We start from the raw sequence: 23,095 nt of genomic DNA, 5'->3' as shown, positions 1-23,095 counted from the left end.
AGGCCGGGCCAGGGCACTCACCCAGCCAGCATGGTGTACAGCAGAATGCCCAGGCTCCAGATGTCACAGCCTTCATCGTAGCCTTGGCGCTTTAGCACCTGGAAGGCACGGAAGGGTGGTCAGTCGAAAGGCCAGTAGCCACATTTTCCCTAAGAGGGGAGGACAAGGGTCCCAGCCATGGGCTAGACTTGCCCTTGACACCTAGGTCAAGGTCCTGGACACCGCAGTCCTGGACAGTGCAGGGTCCCCGGGAGCAGACACAAGGCCTCCTATCGCCCCCACTCACCTCGGGTGCTACGAAGTTGGCTGTGTAGCAAGGCGTCATGAGGAGCCCGTTCTCAGCCCGCAGCTGCTTGGCGAAGCCGAAGTCACAGATGCGCAGGCACTCGGGGTTCCCAGACTCATCCACGAAGAGGATGTTGCTGGGCTTGAGGTCCCTGTGCACGACCTAAGGGCGGGGGGCTGGGGTCAGGCGCAGCGCGGGAGGCTGCCGCCAGCCCAGGCTGACCGCCAGGGACAAAAGCAGGAGAAAAACAGGCCCAGAGAGAGGGGAGGACTGCGAGTTCGAGGAGGGGAAGGGGCTGATGCAGGCCTACCGCTGGTGCTCCTGCCTTTTTTGAAAGTTGAGCAGATGTCTAAGCAGCTCTAACTTAACCTACTCAGCACTGAAGTCCCCTCAAATCTACGCACTGCAGAATCTCACCCAGGGACACCGCCAGCTTTCCTGTTTTTTGTTTTTTGTTTCTTTTTTTTCAGCTCTCCTGTTGAGCGGGTCCTCTCCCCGGCCTTACATTCTGCAACCAGTCCATCAGCAAAGTCTCTTGCTTCTACCATCAGAATATATCCAATGCCCAACCATTTCTCAGTCCCTCCACTGGCAGCACGCTGATCTCCAACCTGGATGGGGTACTGATCTCCCTGCTGCCACTCTTCCCTCTTCCAGCCTGTTTAGACATAAGACACCACAGTGCTCTTGTTAAACCTCAATCAGATGGCATCTCCTGGCTTGAAGCCCTGCAAAGGCCTCCCTTCTGAAGAGGAAAAGTCCTTACAATGGCCCCAGGCCCCACCTGCTCTCTCTCCTGCCCTCATTCACGTCTCTTGCACTCTCTAGCCTTCAGTGCTGTGCCTTGCTCTACTGGCTTCAGCCACATTGCTGTTTTTGCTCCTCTTTCAATATGCCAAGCACATACCTGCCTCAGGACCTTTGCACCTGCAGTTTCCTCCTTTTCAAACACTCCTCCCTCATATATCTGCTGCCTGGCTCAATCTCTTCTTTCACGTCTCAGCTCAAAAATCACCTTATCAGTGGGGCCTTCCCTGACTATCCCACAGAAAGCAGCAGTCACCCCCAGTACTCTACCTTTCTTATTTACCACCCCTGGATGGAATATTTAATTTGTTTTCTGAACCTGCCCTCCGGCAGTGTAAGTGCCACGCTCACTGCTGTATCCCAGCACTTGGCATAGTCCTAGTACACAGCAGGCATTCAATGAACATCTGCTGAATGAATGAATGAATGAATGTATGAATGGATGGATGGAAGGATGAATGGATGAGTGAATGGATGAGTGAGTGAATGAGCAACACTTACTACTGAGGCCATAAGCAAACTGCTCTCCTTTCCCTCCTGCTTGCTCGTCGGTAACGGAAGGCACTTTTCCCACCTCCCTCTCCTCGCCGTCAAGCCTCTATCATTTCATTACAACTCTCAGGTCTCTAACCCCAGCCTGGAACTTCTCTGAGTCCAGGGTCACATATCCGGCTGCCTATCATGTGGCCACCACTGAATCTTCCACCCTGCCCACACATTCCATGTCACTCGATTTCTCACCCTCCTGCTCCTCTTCCCATGAGGGAATCCATTACTTCCCTGGCATGGTCAAACACCTTCCATGGCTCCCTGGTACCTACAAGACACAGCCCCAAGTGCCTAGCTTGGCCTGGGAGGTTCAGCCATCCGCTACAGCCTCACCACACACTGAATCTGCTCACTGAACTGAGCCTAGGCCATCCCAGGTTCCTCCAGCAGGAACCACCGCCATGTCTGTCTGGGGGCACCTGTGCACCTCCAGCGTCCAGCACGGAGCAAGTGCTAAGCGATCTCTGTGCGCGGAATGAATTATCCACACCTCCGCAACACAAACACACCGAGCAGGTGACATCCGCTGGGTCTGGCATCTTTATCAAGATGGTCCTTTTGTAGTCCCAACTGAGGCCGGAGCCGTCCAGCAGGCGCCTGCGGAGCGGGCAGACTAGAGGGTAGACGTGGGCTGGCACAGTCCAGCTCCCCAGAGGGAGGCGTGGCAGCAGAGGAAAGGACCACCACAGCGGGCTGGCTCCAGTGACACACTGAACTGCATCCAAGCACCGGGCAAGTCCCTTGGGCTCACTCCTTCTAACACAATCCGATGTCCCCAGGCACGAGTGCAGGGCCCGCAGAGCAGGCTGTCCTCCTCTGAGGGGCCAGGACACCACTACAGGGGACACTCTCCTGAGAGTATTTCCCGGTCACGGCCGCACAGGGGCTGCCCACCACACCTTGGGAAGTGGGCAGGCTGGGACTGCTGGCTGCACGGTACAGAGGAGGAAACCGAGCTCCGCAGGGTCAGGTGACTTAGTCACTTAAGTAAGAGGCACAGACAGGCAAGCTCTGAACCAGCTCTGACCATAGTTCCACACTCCTTCCACTTCAGTGTGGCGGAGATGGGAAATAGGGCTATGGCCGTTTGTGATCTGATCCTGCCCCGACACAACACAGAGAAAGGACAAACTCCGACACAGCCGTGTCTTCCCGTGCCCGGTGACAGAGGAGAGATGGGGGAGGGAGAGGCACCACGTGGAGAAGCCGCAGGGGGTTCTGCTGCCCGTTCCTCAGGTGTGTAGGCGGGAGGCAGGTGCACCCTCACCCCTCACTGCACAGAAACTCACGGCAGGCCGGGCGAGTGTGAGCAAAGCCAGGGTGAGTGGGAACCGCACCAACCAGTCTAAAGGGGACCACCGTTCCTTGGTGCCTGCTGATGGTCACCGTGAAGCAACTTGGGCCCAAGTTTTTCAAAAGCAACCCAATTACCAAACCACGTCAAACCAAACCCACAACAAAAAAAGCACCCACATTTTACATGCCAAACAAAGTATGTGTGCACATCACACACAGCTGTGGAGTCCAAGGGCGGTGACCTCTGGTAGAGTTGCCATGCTGGGAGGACCAGTGTGTGGATCCCGGCTTTCCCCTGCACAGCTGTGTGGTCAACTTCTCTAGCTCTCTATTTTCACAGCTCTAACATGGGGCTGGCGACAGTACTCAACCCCTAGGGTTCTAGGGAGGAGCAGAAAGAGTCAGCACAGGGCCTGGGGAATGGCACTGTCCTTACGGTAACCCCCAGAACTGCCCGGGTCTGACGCTCACGAATCGCTGGACGTTAAGATACTGAGACTGTTTGTGAAGAGGGACTTAAAAAAAACGAGCAGAGGGGCTGGGGATTTAGCTCAGCGGCACAGCGCCTGACCGGCAAGCGCAAGGTCATGAGTTCGATCCCCGGTACCGGACAAAAAAAGTGGACAGCACTGGGAATGCAGTCACCCGTAGAGCATTGCCTAACAACCACAGGGCCCTGAGTTCGATCCCTGGCGCCTGTCTATAGCAGCACTGGCCTGGGTACACGTCAGGAACTGTAGATTTGGGAAGCAGACTGGCTGATTTAAGCTCCCGGACCATCACCCTCTTACTTGTAAAATGGAGATCGTGATAACCCCTTCTTTGTAGGTTCCTTCGAACAATTAAGTGAGTTAATATGCAAAGTACTCCAAACCCTCCCCAGCCCATGGAAGGGGACAGAGTGGGTTGCCCCGAGTGGTGGCACGCACCTGTAATCCCAGCCCTCCGGAGGCTGACACAGGAGGATTGTTGTGAGTTCGAGACCAGCCTGGGCTACAAAGTGAGCTCAAGGCCAGCCTGAACTGCAGAGCGAGACCCTGTCTCAAAAAGACAAAAAACTAGAAAGCAGCCAGAGCACGGGGCTGGCTCTCTGTTGAGTCTGTACTGCAAAGGGTGTTGCTAAGCAGGATTTTGCTCGGGCGACGGAAACTTTACAGAAACAGATGGGTAGGAAGCTAGGGACTGAAAAAGGCTTCACATTTAAGTAAAGAACTGCTTCAAAATAACAGGAGAGGGACAGACACCCGAAGTTTTCAATATGGGCAAAAGGCTTGAACAGGCATTTCATAAAAGAGGTCACTCAGAGCTGGGGACGTGGCTCAGGGATGGAGTGTGTCTGCCTAGCACAAGGCCCTGGATTTTGTCTTCAGCAGCAAGAAAGAAAAAGAGGTACTCAACTGCACTAGCCACCAGGGAAGGGTCAACTAAAGCCACAGCGAGGTGCCACCTGCACATACCAGAATGGCTGTGATTTTTTTTTTTTTTTTTTGAGACAGGGTCTTGCTATGTAGTTCAGGTTGGCCTTAAACTCACTATGTAGCTCTGGCTGGCCTGAAACTTGAGGTGATCCTCCTGCCTCAGCCTCCCAAGTGCTGGGAAGGCTATGATTTTAAAAAGATGAAAAATAGCAAGTGTTGGCAAGCATCAGAACTCTCATCCACTTCTGAAAGGAGTATAAACTGGTTAAACCACTTGAGAAACCAGCAATATCTACTGAAGATGAACTTAAGCATATGCTATACCCAGCAATTCCATTGCTAGGTGTATGACTAACATTAAAATGTACATATGTTCATCAAGGGGCTAGGAATATAGCTCAGTGGTACAGTGCTTGCCTAGTATGCACAAGGACCAGGGTTCAATCCTCAGTACAGGAAATAAAAAAGTACATATGTTTACCAAATGATAAATACTAGATGGTAGCCAGAGGTGGTGGGGCATGCCTATAATTCCAGCACTGAGGAGGCTGAGGCAGGAGAATCACTGCAAGTTTGAGGCTAGCCAGGCTACACAGTAAGTTCAAGGTCAGCTTGAGCTACACAGTGAAACCCCATCTCAAAAAACAAAACAAAAATACTAGATGGTCATAGCAGCACTGTTTATAACAGTCCTAACTAGTAACAACCCCATGTCTGCTAACAGTACGATGGACAATTAAATCATGGTTTGTTCATATGACAGAATTCTACCCAACAACAAGAACTAACAAATGCAGCTCCACAGCAATGCAAATGAATGTCAAAGACAACACTGGCAAAAGCCAGACATAGACACAAAAGAGGATGCTATTAGAACTCAGGGTAGGCCAGGGATATAGCTCAGTGGCATAAGTGCCTGCCTGGCAAGTGCAAGGTCCTGAGTTCGACTCCTGGTACCAAAAAAAAAAAAAGAAAAGAAAAAGGAATCAGCCTAGATCATTATCATGCTGAAGAGCTTTAGGGGAATTAGAAATACTTTATTTATTGATCTTGAAGGTAGATACATAGGTGTATTCACCTCTTGAAAATTTATTGGAATTATGACCTGGGTATTTTTTTTTTTAAGAGATGGTCTTGCTATGTAGTCCAGGCTGGCCTTTTTTTTTTTTTTTTTTTTTTTTTTTGTACAGGGAATCGAACTCAGGACCTTATGCTTGCCAGGCAGGCACTTATGCCACTGAGCTATATCCCCGTCTGGCCTTGAACTTGCAATCCTCCTGCCTCAGCCTCCCAAGTGCTGAGATTACAGGTATGCACCACCATGCCTGGTCACTTCTCTGTTTATGTGATACTTTCAATAAAAAGATATTAAATAACTAGGAGACAGGCGTGGTGAGCACGCGGGAGGCAGAGGCAGGAGGATCACTGTGAGTTGGAGGCCAACCTGGGTTACATAGCAAGAACCTGTCTCAAAAAACCAAACAAACAAACAAACAAACAAACAACGAGGAGTGTTAATGGTTCTGGCTGTCTAGTCACCCTCCCGTCTCTCAGCTTCTCTTGGATTCCTGGCTCACAGACCACAGCTATCATCAATGCCAAGTCAACCCAGAGAATCCCCTCCAAATAACTCGAAGGGAAGGGTTCCCATTTCCTCAGCAGCTGCCTCGCGTATTTGGAAAGAGGCTGAAACACTGGAGACCCATAAACTCCTGGCTTTGGGAAAGAGATAATTTCCTCTAAATGGTTGTGTGCACTTGGGACCATGCATGCCCTCTGGTAGGGGACCACTGCCCCTGTAGGTGACTTCCAATCTAGAGAGTTCTGCTGTGCTCCGAGCTGCAGGTCTGGCAACTCAGTGTCTCAGCTTTATCCTCAGAAATCTTTTTTGCAACTTTTTTTCCTTTTGCTGCTTTTTTTTTTTTTTTTTGTCTTTTTGAGACAGGGTCTTGCTATGCACTTCAGACTGGCCTTGAGCTCACTCAGGCTGGCCTCAAATTCACAACGATCCTCCTGCCTCAGCCTCCCAAGTGCTGGGATTACAGGTGTGTGCCACCACGTCTGGCCTTGCTGTTGCCGTTTTCTTTTCAGTACTGGGTATGGAACCTAGGGCCTGGCACATGCGAGGCAAGCGCCCTACCACTAAGCCATATCTCTTGGGAGTAAATTTAACTAGTGCTCACGTAAGAACAAAACAGGAAATACATTTACTCTCTGATCAGCCATGTTTTAATATTAGTCTGTTTGCACTGGCTACTTCAGACACCAAAGCCACTTCAAACAGGACCATTAAAAACACATGTGGTCACCACGCTGAAGCTTTGGTTACGAGGTTAAGTTCTGTTTTATAGAGGAAGTCCCTCTGACAGATGTAATCAGTGCCATTTTTACACATTATCATGAAATAACTGATTCAGGCAAAGATCTCGAAGGATGAAGCCACTAGATGAGGATCTTCACAGTGAGAAGCGGGACTGGAGCCCCCGTACAGACTGATGGCGGCGCTAGGAGGCTGGTTGCTCACAGCCTTGATCCGGGGGAAGTACACTGCGCCTCCCGCCAAGATCAATGGCTCTGGCCACCTTTCTTTTCCTTCCCCATCTCCTGTATTATTATTTTGTAGGTGAATGCCTGGCATAGGACACAACTGGGAATACTGTATTTGTGCAAATGAGGAAATTGGGTAACTGAGGAAGACATGATGGTTTATTTAAAACAAATATTGGAGCCAAGCATGGTGGTACACACCTGTAATGCCCAGCACTTGGGAGGCTGAGGCAGGAGGATCACCATGAGTTTGAGGACAGCCTGGGCTACAATAGTGAGTTTAAGGCCAGCCTGGACTATCAAAACAAACCAACAAAAAAACACAACTGAGGACCTACATGCACCTGACTGTGGGTCTGCAAGGACAAGCCACACCTGTAGACCACAATGACATCCCGAACCCCCTAGCAATCAAGACATGGAAGCAGTGCCCAAGGTCGAAGAACATGGTCACAATGAGCCCCCCATCCTACCTGCAGCAATGGGGATTAAATCCAGGGCCCTCACATTGAGAGAGATCCGCAGCTCTCTCCTGGCTGGTTTTTTTTTGAGACAGGGTCTTGCTAAGGTGCTGAGATTGCTTCAAATTTGTGAGCCTCCTGCCTCAGCCTCCCAGAGTGCTGGGGTTACAGGCACATGCCACTATGTTGGAACTGAGTCCCTTTTCTAGAGTCTTCCCCAGGCCTCTACAGATGGATCTGGCAAGGACAAAGGCAACCGGAATCTCCTGCAGGTCAATGGTCTGTAATAGTTAAGGGTTATACATGATTCTCTTGGATCCCAAAACTTGGCCTTCTGAGTTTTACTCTTCCCCCAAAACGTGAACCTGAATCTAATTAAGACTTGAGAACCACCTGCAGTTTATAGGAAATATGGGCAATAGAGAAATAATGCAAATGATGCCACAGAAAGCAGGCAGATATATTCAAGATGGGGAACATTCCGCAGAACAACTGAACTGATCTCTTCAACAAGTAACGGGTACCAAAAGGAAGTCTTACTACGGGGATGGTACAGATGTACATATTTACAAACCTCAAGTTGTACCCTTAACGTATACTGTATGGTACATGCCTGTAACCCCAGCACTAAAGGAAGCTGAGGCAGGAGGATGGCAAGTTCAAATCCAGCCTGGAAAACTCAATGAGACTCTGTTCCAAAATAAAAAACGAAAACAGGCATAGTAGCATATGCCTGTAATCCCAGACTCAGGAGGCTGAAGCAGGAGGATTACTGCAACTTCAAGGCCAGTTTGCACTACATAGTGAGTTCAGGGCCAACCTGAACTACATAATGAGACTCTGCCTCAAAAAAAGAAAATTAATTAAAATTAAAAAATGAAAACGTCTGGGGATGTAGCTCAATGCAAATGCCCTGGGTTCAACTCTTGGTACTACAAACAAAGCAAAATCCAATGGTATGAAATTTTTACTTCAGTTTAAAAAAAGAGACTTACAATAATAAAAAAAAAGACTGCAGGGTGTGGTGGCACACATCTGTCATCCCAGCATTCTGGAGGCTGAGGCAGAAGGATCGCTGCGAGTTAAGAGGCCAGCCTGGGCTACAAAGTGAGCTCAAGACCAGCCTGAACTGCATAGTGAGACCCTGTCTCAAAAAGACAAAAAGAAAAAAAAAAAAGGAGAGAGAGACTGAAGAGTTAAATAAAGCTTTCCTCCCTTAAAAAAAGAGACAGAAAAACTTACATATAACAACTAAATGAAATAAATATGTATGGGTTGCAGGGATTGTGATTCCAAAAAACCAATTAGAAGAGACATTTTTGAAATGTCAATAGGTAAAATTTGCGCATTTATGCAAAAACAAGTAAGTATTAATTTTTTTAGTTGTCTGAAAAAAAATCTTCAGCTTTTGGAGTCGTAGGCAAATGACTAGGATGACACACCTTAAATACTTCATGGGCTCAGGATGCAAGGATGTAGCTCAGTGGTAGAACGATCGCCCAGTGTGCACAAAGCCCTGGGTTTAATCCCCGGCACTACAAAAAAAGAAATAATAGTAACAAAAAAAAATAACATACTTTAGTTACAGGAAAGAGAGTGTAGCTCAGTGCTGCAGCACAGGCTTTAGATGAGCAGGGCCCTGGGTTTGATCTCCAGCAAAAGTACAAAACAAAACTTTAGGGGTCTATAGGTCAAATGGCAAAATGTCTGTAAAATTTTTTTCAAATGCGTCTCCAGAAATACTTATGTTTATATATAGGGAGAGATGGAAAAAGAGAGCGCAATTGTGGAAGATTATTTAAAAAGTTGTCTAGAAAAAAATGGAGGAGGGGCTGGGGGTTTAGCTCAGCGGCACAGCACCTGCCTGGCAAGCATGAGGTCGTGAGTTCGATTCCCGGTACAGGAAAAAAAAAAAAAAATGGAGGAAAGGAAGAAGCGGGAGAAAGGAAGGAAGGAATGCAGAGGAAAGGAAAACAGCACATGTGATGAGTATCTTGACAATTTTTTTTTCACATGGGGGCAGGGTCCTGCTATGTCGCCCATACTGGCTTTGAACCCCTGGACTCAACTGATCCCGTCAGCCAGTCTCTGGAACAAGCGCCGGACCTCCAGGCGCACCCCGGCACGCCCGCTTAGAGAATTCTTGAGTCTGAGTGGCGGGCATGCGCGAGCGGGTGACCCTCCTCTCCAGTGTTGCGCGTGCTCCTCTGGATCTGGTCTCCCTGCTCACACCTCTGTGGCGGCCACGGCACCCGGCACTGATCGCTGCCTTCCCAGGGAAGTACTGTGCTCCCTCCCATGAGTACCCCGCGGCACGAGGCTCAGCTCTCGAGCCTGCAGGTGAAGACGCGGCTCAGAGAGGTGAAGTGACTTCCCGACCACACACAGGCGACACGGACACAGCCGCCTGGATCCCTCAGCCAGCGTTCTGAGCCCCACAGGGCCTGGTTACAAGCACCGCAACCACCACCTCACTCGGAGAGAAACTCACACTGACAACCACAAGGCCCTCTGTCCTTGCAGCCTCGGTCCAGAGCCGCGGGATGCTTACCTGCCCTGTGCCACGAGAGCAGCCGAGTCCTGCCTTAGGCCCAACACCTCTCCCAAAGCTCCTGCTGTGTTTCTAGCAGCATTTCTTCCTGCATCCACTTCCTCTGTCTTAGCAACCCAAGGCCAAATTCCTGACTCAAAACCCCTCCTCCGCGCAGCTCCCAGCCCAGCACCCTCATTCTGCCTCCGTTCTTCCCTGGCTATGCGACCTTGGGCAAGTGACCTTACCCTGTGAGCCTCAGTGCCCTTTCCTGGTATGCAGGGTCAACAGTGACAGCACCTACCTCAGGGCTGCTGTGACAATCAACCGAGATGATGTAAGGAAAGCTCACCTTGCACTAAACCTCAGCCGGAGGCCCGGCCCACGGTAGGTACTGAAGACATTTTGTTTTTTTCCAGGGTTTGGCCTCATCTCTTCCTCCTGCCTCCCTTCCTTGCACCTGCCCACTACCCACCCACTGGCGGCTGGCTGGAGACTGCCACTCCTGCACCAGCCCGTGTTCCTTGCACTCTGACGATGGTATGACCCTCATCCGGGGTCTTACCCACCCCTAATCTGGACTCACCCCCTGTGAGTGCAGATATTCCACGGTCTTGCCGATGGTGTGCAGGACGAAGCTGGCCTCCCGCTCCGAGAAGAACTTCTGCCGCAGGATCTTGTCCAGCAGCTCGCCACCCCGCATCAGCTCTGTCACCAGGTACACGTGCTTGCCATCGTCGTACACCTGCCCAAGGCCTTGCCGTCAGGGCCATCTCCCCACTGCCAGCGCCCCCAGGGGCAGAAGAATGCCACGAGCCCGAGGCACATGCTGTGCTCTGTGCCCCCGGGACCCTGGCAGGGTCTCCACCCATCTGAGCCTCTCTCCTCCTGGACAAGGGGGTGCTGACGCTGGTCCCCATTGAGTCCAGGAGCTCTCAGAAAATACCAGGGGCTGCAGTGGGGGGGATCCTTGGGGTATGGCCAAACCAGGGGGACACAAACCCTCAAGTAGTGCCCAGCCCCAGCCCCTACCCCAGTCTCAAGAACTGCTACTCACATCTTTCAATGTGATGATGTTGGGGTGCTGCCCGTACCGCAGGAGGATCTCAATCTCTTCTGAGGGATCTCTCTTGCTCTTGTCGATGACCTAGAGAAGGTAGGTGCATGAGGCGGTGTTGGGGACAGACTCCAGGGTCCCTTCCTGCCTTGCAGCCCGCACCTCAGGGTCCACACCCTATCCACAGAGCCTGAGGATAGGCCGGCAGAGGGCCACAGCTCCCCTGGCTGCACCCCTAGCCCTTAGCCTGGGGCAAGACATGGTCGGAGGCCCACCTTGACGGCGTACTCCATGTTGGTGGCCTTGTGGACGCAGAGCTTGCACACGGAGTAGGAGCCCACGCCGATTGTCTCCTTTACCACGTAGCCGTCGCTAAAAACTAGGTTTTTCCCATGGAGTTGCTGCAGGAGACCAAGAAGCGGGGCTGACCGCTGGCTCGAGAGAGCCAGAGGCCGTGCCCAGCACCAAGGCCTTGGCTCAGTGGACGTGGTACAACAGCCTCCGTTAGTGCTGGCTGTGTGACTTCAGGCAAAACCCCGCCCCTCTCTGGGCCTCAGTTTTCTACTCCATCTGATGGGTGCACTTGCTGGTCCCCCGTCAGTCTAGGGTACAGTTTGTATAGTCAGAGTGTGGTGGAGTGGGGAGGGCAGGAATCACAGCACACCCATCAAGAGGTTTGTGGTTCTGAGACGCCTAGGTAGGCCTAAGAGGGAAATGGGAGCCCTAACTGGGACCCCAGCTCTGCCCTTCTGCAGTTTGGGGTGAGCCGTCTCCCCTTTCTGGGGTGTCAGGTTCACTTCATGAAGCGTCTCAAGGTTCTGCGACATTAACAGTAGCAAATGTTACATGGTGCCCAATGAGCTCCCAGTTCTACATTTTCCCTCCTTTTTTTTTTTTTGAGACAGTTTCACTATATAGCCCAGGCTGGCCTTGAACTCACAATGATCCTCTTGCTTCAGCCTCCCAAGTGCTGGGATTATAGGGGGCACCACCACACCCGGCTACATTTTCTCTCTCAATCTTTTCACAGAGTAGTATAGTGCATAAACAAGACACCCTGCTACCCACTCCTGTCAGGGATTTGACAGCCACTTCCCCACCTACTGGGTACCCCTGGCATTTACCCAACTCTGGGCCAGGAAATTTATAAGCATGCTGTCATCCAGTTATCAGGGCCACTGTTTTATAAATGGGAAAAAGGACATAGGAGCTTGGAGGGCCTTGGCATCAGGCTTTGAGCCAGGCCTGTCCTGCAGCCATTCCGCCCTAGGTCTTCTATGTGGAAAGGGACAACCGAGCAGTGGCCGTCCCTCCCTCACCTGTACCACCGAGTGCAGGGGCGCCTGTGTGGCCCGAGGTTTGCCATCGTCCTCCATCAGGCCAGTGGCCACGAAGCTGAAGCCACGGAACAGCTGATGGGCGCCAGCGCTGGGGGGGATGCCTGGGGAATCTGTAGGAATGAGCAGGACGTGAGCCCGAGGCAGCCCCGCAAAGGCCACGGGGTCCTGGCCTGCGTCAGCCGCTGGCAGTGGTGAAAGCCATAGACTCCTACATCAAGCTCCAGCCCAGGCCAGGCTCAGGCCCAGGGGCTTGGATGCCCTCTCCCCGGTCCATCTGCTGTACGAGAGCCAGTGTGACGGTTCTAACTGCAAATCTGCTGCTCTGCCGCCCCTTACAGCTCCACACTGCCCTCAGCAGACACCCCCTCCCTTCCTCAGGCAGCTGAGGCCCCTGTGGGCTCAGCCCCCTCTCACCTAGGTCCTGCAGCAGAGAGGTTTCAGAATTAACATCCCACCCTCAATCCACTGCCAATATCTGGTTAGGAGTTGCGGTTTTTCCAGCTGTCTCTCGGAAGTCCCCACCGGCTTCCTGTGGTATGCTGGGTCCTGTGGTACCCCGGGAGGGAGCGGGCTGTGCCCACGTTCCAGCGCACGGAGCCGATGCCCACACTTGTCCCTGACCTGTGGGCGCCAGCCTCTCCTGTCAGACTGTTTCCACCACGGCTTTGCCGGGTGAGATTCCTCATCCTTGAGGTGCGTGCCGGCCTTGTGTACGTCGTCTTCCCAGCGGGCTGGAAGATGCCCGGGGCAGTGGTCCTGCCTTTTCTGCCATGGCCCTGACCACCCACACACCTCATCGCCTCAGCCAGACACAAAGAGGCACACAGAGCGCAGGGTGGGAGAGGCAGGCGGCATGGGACAGCGACAAGGTCAGAGTCCCACAGAGCTAGGCGCCGCCTGTCCACCCACACACCCGGCCCCGTCAGGCTCCCTGGCCACCCGTGTCCCGGGCTGCTCTGACTCCCCGCTTCCCTCATGCACGAGTCCGAGGCAGACAAACCAGACACGGGGCGTACCCTTGGGTGTGCGGGATGTGAACTCAGTGTCAAAGTAGAAGGTGTCATCGGGCTGGGCCACGGCTGGCTTGAAGGGTGGCTTGATTTCACGTCGGTACAGCTTCTGAAGGGTAGGGGTTCTCTGGTCACCACTGTGCCCCCCACAGCCCACCAGCAGCCTCATGCAAGAAGATCGTAAGACACTCTGCCTGGCACACAGCAGCGCAACTCCCAGGAGGGCAGCCCTCCCGCCGCCCTCCCTGTGGCAACAGGGTCAAAGCCCGGGCGGGGACGGACACTCACATTCCAGTCTATGGTGGAGTAGAAGACGTGCCTCTTGATCTCCTCTCCCCCATCAGGACCAGAGCCTGAAAGAGCCCAACTGAAGCGTCTGTCCCCGGATGGTCCAACCCCAGACACCCACTGGTCTGCCAAGTAGCTGCAGAGTGCCCTGGCACCAGCTGTGGTGCAGGGGCAGGGGATGGGCTCACCCTGCTCTGAATCCACCTATCCCTGAATCCACCTGAGTCCCTGAGGCCTATCACCCACTTGGTATTTTTCAGTTTCTAGAGTCTGATGATCAAGCTCCAATATACGGACGGAAGCAGGCAGGCCCAGAGAAGTTAGGCCACTTGCTCAAGGCTACGCAGTCAGGACAAAAGCTGAGCTTGTTCTGAGATCTACAGAGCACCCTCATGCCTTCCCCTTGCAGGTCCCCTCTCTGCTCCTCTTATCCTACTGTCCCTTTCAACCATGGGACAAGCTCTCACTCCATTCAACTCCAGGGACTTGGACTGACGCTTACAAAGCTGGTCGTGGTCCAGGGGAACCCAGGAGCCAAGGAAGTCAATATACACCAAACACCAAGGACATGCCAGGCATGTTCCCAGGACCTCGTCTGATCAACAGAGCCCCACAGCTTGCTTGGCCTCATCAGCTCCCCTGAGATGAGGAACCTGGGACTCAGAGAGATGACGTCAGCTGGCCAGGTCATACAGTTCATAGATGGCACATATTTGCTCAACAAATATTTATGGAGGAACCGCCATGTGCCAGGCAGTGGGGAGCGACACAGCTGGAACCTGAGCCTTCTCTTGGGCCAGGAGCCTTGGCGGAGAAGCTGTGTGGGGGCCTCTGTCCTTGTCCCCAGAGGGAATGGGGATGACTCAGTTCCTGCCTTCCCCCTACACACAGGTCACCCACCCTCCCAACACCACACAGGGAGCCAGAAAGCAGGGTGGCCGGCGGCATTGTCTGCCCACACAAAGGACAAGGGCCTCTTTCAGCCCCAGATGTGGCCCTGTGGCCCAGGCTGCAGCTGTACCCCGCTCCCCATAGCCTCGTCCCCTCCCCTGAGCCGGGGCCGCTTACCCAGCCGGTTGGCAGGATTCCGCTTGAACAGGGCCCGCAGGAGGCTCTGGGCTTCCGTGCTCAGAAACTGGGGCATGCCCAGCTTTGCCCTGAAATAGCCCCGGGGTCTCATCAGACACGAGCCCCACCCGAGAACCCCAGCTCCCTCCCCCTGTCCAGGCCTCATTCCCAGCTCAGTCCAGACAAGCCAGCCACTAACTCACCTCCCAAAGACTGCAGGGATCCCTCCCACAGGCCCTGGCGGGTGGAAAGGGGCTGTGGAAAGCATCATATTGAACCCAAAGGAGTGTCTCGTTAATGGGGCTTCAGAGGCAGGGACAGGGTGACGCTCTAGCCCCCAAACTGGGGTGGGGCATAGGGACCCCCACGGTACCAGGAAGGGCTGGTGCTTACTTCAGAATCAGGGTCATGGTCTCCTTCCGGTCCCTCCCCTGGAAGGGGAGGGAGCCTGTCAGCATCTCGAACTGCAAGGACAAGGGTCTGGTCAGGCTTTGTCCCTACCTCCCACGCCCTCTTCCTTGACCCCCCCAGGCCAGGCCACCTGCTCTAGTCCCAGGATTTCTGCCAGCCTGATGGATCTCCAAGTCCACCTGGAGCCAGGACTGTGCCTGCGCCCCTCACCCCCATCCCACCCAGACCAGCAGGAGCAACACTAGCGGCCCAGAGCCCAGGTAAGACTGCCCCAGGTGGGGTCAAGTCTGAACTCTTCCCAAGGGAGGAAACCTCCGAGGCACGCACGGTGAGGCCAGCTTGGCTGTGAAGGGACTGGAGGGGTCTTGGAGATTACCAACCCCCACGATGTCAGCCGGGGAAACTGAGGCTAGAGATTTGGGCTCGATCCTTTGCTTCTGTCTGGGCACTCACCATCAATACCCCATAGGACCACCAGTCTGCACTGTGGGTGTGGCCCTGGCGGTTGACGACCTCCGGGGCCATGTACTCCACTGTCCCACAGAAAGAGTAGGCCTTCTTCTCGTGGTCAATGGCCTCCTTGCTCAGGCCAAAGTCTGCAGCGAGGAGAGCAGGGGACATGTCTTCAGGACCCTGCCTTCCTTCCTGCCACTGCTCACCCTCATTTCCTCTGCCCAGGGCCTGAGGGCTTTACTCCTGTGACACTTAGAAGGACACTGAGACCTGTTCAGGTTAGATGTCTAGTCCAAGGCCACAGAGTGAGGTGCTAGGCTTCCATCCCATGGTGCTCCGAGTCTGGGGCCTGGGCTTTGATGCCTTCTGAGCAATTGCCAAGGACTCTCAGGAAAAATGGGCCCCAGCGCTCAGCCGAGCACTATCAGAAGCCGCCTCTGTGCCTCTGAGGGTTCAACTGGGTGCGTGCCCTCCACTCACCAGTCAGTTTGATGTGGCCCTCCTCATCCAGAAGGATGCTGGAACAGAGAAACAAAGTCAGGGCCCCTCAGCAGCAGGTGCTGGGTGGGTTCTGGTGGGACCACTGGCTGGCGGGACATGGGCTTGCCGAGAGGAGCTGCCCTGCCCATACTGATCTGATAAAAAGATGCTACAGCCAGGTCGGGCAGCACCTGGTAGGTGTGTTGTCTACCCTCCTTGCTAATCCTTGTAACCACTGTGTCAGACAGGTTTTTTTTTTTTTTTTTTTGAGACAGGTTCTTTATGTCCTCATTTCACCAGTAGGGAAACTAAGGCTCAGGAAAGTTAAGTAGTTCCTCTCCCCAGTCAAGAACTAATATGTAGCCGGGTGTGGTGGTGCACGCTTGTAATCCCAGCACTGGGGAGGCTGAAGCAGGAGGATCGTTAAAAGTTCAAGATCAGCCTGGGCTACAAAGTGAGCTCAAGGCCAGCCTGAACTGCACAGCAAGACTCTGTCTCAAAAAGACAAAAAAAAGAAAAGAAAAGAAAAAAAAAGAACTAATAAGTAATGGAGACAGGTATTTGGTGTGCCGAACTTTTTCTTTTTCTTTTCTTTGGTCTTTTTGAGGCAGGGTTTTGCTATGCAGGTCAGGCTGGGCTTGAACTCACTTATGTAGCCCAGGCTGGCCTGGAACTCACAGTGACCTTCCTGCCTCATCCTCCTGCCTCAGCCTCCCAAGTGCTGGGATTACAGGTGTATGCCACCACACCCAGCGACGTGCCTAACTTTTGGGGTTTTTTGTGTTTTTTTTTTCCAAGTTAGGGTCTTACTATGTTGCTTAGGTTGACTTTGGATTCCTGATCTCAAATGATCTCCCTCAGCCTCTCCAGTAGCTGGGGGTACAACAGGCTTGTATCCCTCACCCAGCTTGAAGTGTCCCTAATGCTCAATCCAGAACCCATTCCCCTCACTATTTACCTCTGGCTCCCACGTTATCATTGGGATAACTTAGGTATTAAGATACTAAGAAAAACCAAGATACTTAGATATTAAGGAAAATTCTAAAGAGGACCAAATCAAGGAGAGACCTTTAATGGTGGCATCTCAGATGTCAAATCTAATTAGCAAAAAGGAGGGCAACACACCTGCCTGGAGGGTAGCCGAACCTTGCCCATGGCAGCACTGGGGATCAGGCACCCCTAACGGTGCACCTGCTGCAGCCACCACCCCATTTCACCCACCCACTCTTCAGATAGGCCAAGAAACAGGAATGCTCCTGGGAAGAGGCCCCCGCCCAGCAGGAGGGCAGGGGTTTTAGGAGAGGCCCCGGGGCTGTCTCTGTACCTCCTATGGAGGAGAGGGCAGGGTGGGGTTTCACTCACTTCTCAGGCTTGAGGTCTCTGTAGATGATGCCCAGGCTGTGCAGGTGGTCCAGGCCCAGAGCCAGCTCGGCTAAGTAAAACTTTACATCTTCCTCAGTGAACATTACCTGTAAGAGGCAGCCAGGGCTTCAGCTGTGGGACCTCCTCTTCTCCTCAGGCACTGGGCCCTGGGCAGCTAGTGACTTCCAGTTGCTTAGGGCCCATCCTGGGGACATCATCCCCTAGTGTCTCATATACCTTTCTCTTTCTAAAGGGATATGAAGTATGAAATGGCTAATATACAAGTCACTCATTGTGGTACCCTTAGGAAGTAGCAAAAGGCTGCCAACAGGAATAGAGGACTAGAATACATCACCTCACCCTGCCTGGTGGAAGGCCATAGCGCTATCAACTAAAACAAAGAGCTTCTCCATATTCCGATATGGAACAATTTCTAAGATACACTGCCTTGAAAAAGGCACAGACCAGTGTATACAGAATGGTACCTTTTAAGCAAGAAAGTAGGGACAGAGATTCAGAACATGAATTGGGTTCGTTTGCAAAAGGAACATGAGAAGGTTAAACAAGAAACCACTAAAAATATTTACCCAGGGGGGAATGGGGGGGGGGTTGGAAGAAGATTTCTTTCCTTTTTTTTTTTTTTTTTTTTTAAGATAGGGTCTCGCTATGCAGCTCAGGCTGGCCTTGAGCTCACTTTGTAAGCCAGGCTAGTCTTGAACTTGCAGTGATCCTCCTGCCTCAGCCTCCCAAGTGCTGGGTTTACAGGCATGCGCCACCACGCCCTGCCTGAAGACTTCTTGATAACTACTTCTCTTTTGAACCATGTAAATGTGTTACTTATTCAAACATTAGAGTAATGTTTTAAAAATCAAAATTTTGGTTCTCTTTAAAGGTTGCCTGAATTAATAGTCCCACTTTTGTACCCAGCTCAGATCCTTTTACATTATTTTGAAATCCTTTCGGATAACACATGAGACGAGAATGCTAAAGTCTCCATCTTGCTTTCCGGGTGACTTTGAGTTTTTCCCTGATGCTCATGGCCCTGGCCAGTGCGGCCCTAAAAGAACATGAAAGTGGAGAGGTGAGAGGTGCCCTTAGCTCCCCCGAATCAGGGTGGTATCAGGTTCATGGCCTATTATCATCAGGCCATCTTTTTTTTTTTCTTTTTGAGGCTGGGTTTCACTATGAGGTTCAGGCTGGCCTTGAACTCATTTTGTAGCTTAGGCTGGCCTGAGTTTGCAGTGATCCTCCTGCCTCAGCCTCCCAGGGGATGGGATTAACCACGCGCAGCTCCTCAGGGCATTTTGTGAGAAACTCTCAGAGGCTTTTCCAGATGTGGCCTCTGTCCCAGGGTGGGAGACAGTTCTGACTCAAGGACTGTGAGGCAGATTCCAGGCCCAGACCACACTGGACATGTTCCTCACAAGGACCCGGGATAGCGAGGCCTCACTGTGGCCTGGCCCCTCCATTCTCAGCCTTCTGGCAGAGGGACGGCAGCTCACCTCCTTTGAGAGCCTCGTGAAGAGGTCCCCACCGCGCAGGAAGTCCAGAATGAGATAGAGCTTGCCCTCGGTCTGGAAGGCTGGAGAGAGGGAAAGACCGCGTGGAGTCAGCTGGGTCTTGTGACCTCCCGCTCTGGCCTTGGCATCCTCGGCCTGCCCGGTGGGATGTGGGACAAGGTACAGGGAAGGCAGGGAGGGCCGGAGACCACAGGCACAGATGGACGCCGAAGAAGAGGGATGGGAGCTCGGGTAGGGCCTGCGGCCTCACCGTAGTGCAGCTTCACCACAAATGGGTGGTTTACATCAGCCAGAATGTCTCTCTCCATCTTGGTTCGAACACGATCACGTACTGGCCAGAGAAGAAAAGAAGTCACCGACAGTCCAGGCACCAGCGCGGCCACTCTGCCAGCCCCAGCTAAGGGCTCCCTGTTCTGCTCATTCCTCTAGGCCTGAACCCCCAAGGCTCCCTCATCAATCTTACTTTCCTCCATCCCAGGCTGCTCTGGTTCCTCTGCTTGCTCTGCCTTCACCCCATGGCAATGCCCAGGGTAGGCCTTGGTGCCTGACCAGCTCTCTAGGCCTTTCTCCCACCATGTTATCAAGTGGCACTGAACAGCCTGTGTCCTTGTGTACCCATTTCTGAGATCCCTAGACTCTGCTTCTGCATACACACGCACACATACTCCTTAACCAGCCCCCTCTTTACATAGTTCACAAAATCCCAAATTTTGGGGCTCGGGATTTAGGTCAGCGGCATAGCACCTGCTTGGCAAGCGCAAGGTCATGAGTTCGATTCCTGGGTCTGGGGGAGCGGGGGCGGCGGGGGGGATCCCAAATTCTAATCTGGGAGCTGCTAGAATTTAGTTGCCCTGGGGTGTGAGCTAGACAGGCAGATTCCCTAGGCCTACAAGTATGACTGATGGGTCTCAGTGGGCATCTCTCAAGTTTTCCTTTTTATTTTGTTTTTTGAGACAGGGTCTCACTATGCCTTGAACTTCCTTATGCAGCCCAGGCTAGCCTCAAACTCACAGCAACCCTCCTGCTTTAGCCTCCTGAGTGTTGGGATTATAAGCATGTACCACCATACCCAGCAAGTTTTCCTTTTAAATTAAAAAAATTTTTTTTAAATTTTGAGACAGGTCTTACTTGGGGTGGCCTTGAACTTGCAATCCTCCTGCCTCACTCTCACAAGTAGCTGGGATTACAGGGATATGCCACCATGCCTGGCCTACATTTTTTCTTTTTATGATTAAAAATTGCCAGGCAATTCTGATCACTAGCAGGTTTGCTGATGAGATGAGGAAGAGACTATGCTGGGATAACTACCCAGCCAGTTTCCCAAACACACCTCACATCTCCAAGGTGCCTCTGGCAAACAATTCCTCCTTCCCAGGGGCCTTTCCTCTGCCACTCCTCCTGGTCTGAAGAACTCCTACCTCATCCCTCAAGGCCTAGCTCACATGGTTCCTCCTTAGGTGCCCCTGGTCCCTCAGCCTGCCCCTGTGAGCCACACCCTGACCCTCTGGACTCTTTGGCCTCAGAGACCCCCACGAATGGGGATCTCCGCACTGCCAGGGCCTGGCCAGCCGCCTGCATCCAGCCTGTGAGCCCTTCATGGCAGAGACCAGGTCTTTCTGCCTTTCTCCTCCCCTGTGGCTCCCAGCCCGCTTCCTGTGGGATGACTCCCACTGTCGGGCTGCACCAAAGCGCCTATACCGCCACAGAAGTCTTTCATGGGCCAGACGGCCCATCATGTCTGCCAGGCTGACCCTGCTTTCCCACCACCACGACCCCAGCCAGAGCTTGGCTCAGATTCCATGCAGTCAGTAGCAAGCCTGGCTCCTAGGCCTAAGAGCCAATGTGTGAACCAGCGCCCACGGCCAGCCATTCTCAGGCCCTTTGTGATTTCCCAGAATCCTAGACTCAGGCTGGGATACCCTCCTGACCGTCTGTGCAATCATCTCCATGGCCCTGCTTTGAGTGCCCCTCTGGTATGGGCCTAGCTGCCCCTTGGGCTCCCCATCTCTTCTCTCAGTTCTTCACCCTGAGCTGAGGCCAAAGAGATCTCCCTCGATTCTCCCAGCATCACAAAGCAACCGTGATAGACGCCTCTGCCTGACCTACTTGACGTTCAAGGGTCCTTCACTCCACCACAAGCACACTGCGCTCACCCCACTGCCTGCTTCCATCAGCCGCCATCACTGACAAATTATCGGAGGCGGGGAAGGGTGGCTGCGGGCGGCCTGTCTCTCCACCCTCGAGTAGGTGCTCCTGAGAAGGGAGCTGCCTTCCTCAACCCTGGGCCTAGCCTGGGCTCTGTGCAGCCCCCACTCACCTTTCAGTGTCGCCTTCTTTAGCACTTTCATGGCATACAGGTGCCCACTGTCAGGCCGGGTGACTTTGCGCACCAGGAAGACCTGAGAAGTTGGGACGGGGGTCAGGGCACAGGGAGACGCCGGGAGGGGACTCAGCCCGCTGGCTCCCATCCTCCAGGTCCCATGCTGACCTCTGGCTTCCCTTCCCTGATTCCCCAGTGGCTCCTTGCTCTCCCTGGTCACCCGGAGCTACTCTTGCTCTACGATCCGTCCTTTGGGCCCCAAGATGTCCCCTGGCCCCCGCTTCTGATGGGCAGGCGCTGCCTTTCCAGTCGAAAGCTCATGACTCACTTTGCCAAAGGATCCCTGGCCCAGAACCTTGAGGAGCTCGAAATGGGATGGATCAGCCTTCTCGGAGCCAGCCTTGACGTGGTGCGTGATGGAGATCTCCTTGAGGATGCCCTCATCCTGACAGAGGGATAGAGCTGATGGGCACAGGGACTCCACCCAGGGCAGCATGGGCCATATCCCCACCCAAGCCATTCCCACCAGACTCCATCCGGTCCACAGACACTCCCCTGGCAGGGTGGCCTGCGGACAGGCTCATCAATACAAACGGCCTCAAACCACCAAGCCTTTGGCTCTGGTAAGGCACTGCTCTGGTCACTCCTGCTGCCCAGGCCTGGTCAGCCTAATGGATGCCCAGACCTGGCCAGCCTGAGCCCACCCCCAGGCTCCAGCTGAGGCACAGGGACCTGGCCCAGGTCCGCCCTATGGGGCTCCCCACCCTCAGCTATTTTCGTTTTGCTACAATAGGAAGTAGGGTTTATTCTCACAATGGGGGGGCAGGGCTGAGCTTTCGTTTCAGATCAAGATGAGAAGATCCCTCTGCTTGCCGGACAGGGCAGATGCACAGAGATCCAAAAATCATCACGAAACCCCCTCCCCCAACCAGTAAATACCAGTCTGGAGCAGGTGGATGGTAAACCCAGAGACTCCATGACTCCCCAACCAAACCTCCCTCAGACCAGGCTCTAGAAGACCCCTGTCAGGCTCTAGCTGTTCTAGGACCCCAATACCCTCTCTACAACCAGCAGGTATGCCCTGAAGCCCTGAGATGCCTCCTCACTTCCCCAGGAAGTCTGGGCAGGGTTTAGTCATCCAGCAGGGTCAGGAGAGACCAGAGCCAGCATAGACCAAACTGGCTACCCAGCACCTGTTCAAAGGTCTGTAGCCAGGCCAGGAATAGGCATCCGGGCACACTCACCAAGTCCTGCCGGGGGCCAGAGCCAGGGCCAGGGACAGGCAGAGGGGCCTGGCCACTCCTGGGCCGCTGCTTCCTGGGCAGCCAGGGGAGCAGGGCCCAGAGCCGCAGACGGGGCGGCTTGGGATCCTGCTCCATCCGCCCAGCAGCGAGGCAACATGGCAGGGGCAGGCAGCGTCCAGGGCTGCCCACGGAGGTAGCTGGGCCCAGGCGGATGTGCAGGGTGAGGGTGCAGAGGCAAGGCGAGGCCCGGCCCAGGGCAGCCAATCACTCACGGCCTGTGGTTTCCTAGCTCTAGGTCTCCACCCTCACCACGTTCCCTTCTTCTCTCTTCCTCCCTCCCCAGTGGCTAAGGGCTGCCCTCTGGCCTTCCCCCATCCTCCCTGTGGGTCTGCAAAATGAAAGCTCCATGCCAACCCAGCTTCCGAGTAGATAGGTACCCAAGAGGCAGAGGCAGGTGCCTAACATGCATAGGCTGATAAAGAGAGACATCCAGCCGGTGCAGTGACACATGCCTGGTAATCCCAGTGCTCAGGAGGCTGAGGCAGGAGGATCACAAGTTCTAGGCCAGCCTGGGCTACACAGTGAATTCAAGAGCAGCCTGAACTACATAGCAAGACCTTGAGAGAGAGGGAGGGGGGAGGGAGAGTG

General features: G+C 53.5%; 1 protein-coding gene across 2 annotated transcripts in view; it reads right to left on the bottom strand.

Annotated features, from left to right (window-relative positions):
- Positions 1 to 23,095, bottom strand: part of Rps6ka1 (ribosomal protein S6 kinase, 90kDa, polypeptide 1) — a gene marked incomplete at its 5' end in the record, with an annotated part of 32,536 nt that overhangs the window by 2,631 nt on the left and 6,810 nt on the right. Inside the window, 18 exon segments of one of the 2 annotated variants that reach the window (XM_013519669.1) lie at positions 22 to 98; positions 287 to 448; positions 10,481 to 10,639; positions 10,952 to 11,041; positions 11,227 to 11,352; positions 12,271 to 12,401; positions 13,308 to 13,410; positions 13,590 to 13,668; positions 14,658 to 14,746; positions 14,861 to 14,912; positions 15,051 to 15,121; positions 15,522 to 15,664; positions 16,002 to 16,039; positions 17,364 to 17,470; positions 18,866 to 18,945; positions 19,134 to 19,214; positions 21,201 to 21,282; positions 21,532 to 21,648. In XM_013519669.1, coding sequence (XP_013375123.1) covers positions 22 to 98; positions 287 to 448; positions 10,481 to 10,639; positions 10,952 to 11,041; positions 11,227 to 11,352; positions 12,271 to 12,401; positions 13,308 to 13,410; positions 13,590 to 13,668; positions 14,658 to 14,746; positions 14,861 to 14,912; positions 15,051 to 15,121; positions 15,522 to 15,664; positions 16,002 to 16,039; positions 17,364 to 17,470; positions 18,866 to 18,945; positions 19,134 to 19,214; positions 21,201 to 21,282; positions 21,532 to 21,648 — 1,787 coding nt within the window. 2 annotated transcript variants of the gene reach the window in all.

Source organism: Chinchilla lanigera, unplaced genomic scaffold (genome assembly GCF_000276665.1).
Source record: "Chinchilla lanigera isolate Chin_1 unplaced genomic scaffold, ChiLan1.0 scaffold00051, whole genome shotgun sequence".
Taxonomy (NCBI): domain Eukaryota; kingdom Metazoa; phylum Chordata; class Mammalia; order Rodentia; family Chinchillidae; genus Chinchilla; species Chinchilla lanigera.
This window is presented reverse-complemented; position numbering and strand designations above follow the sequence as displayed.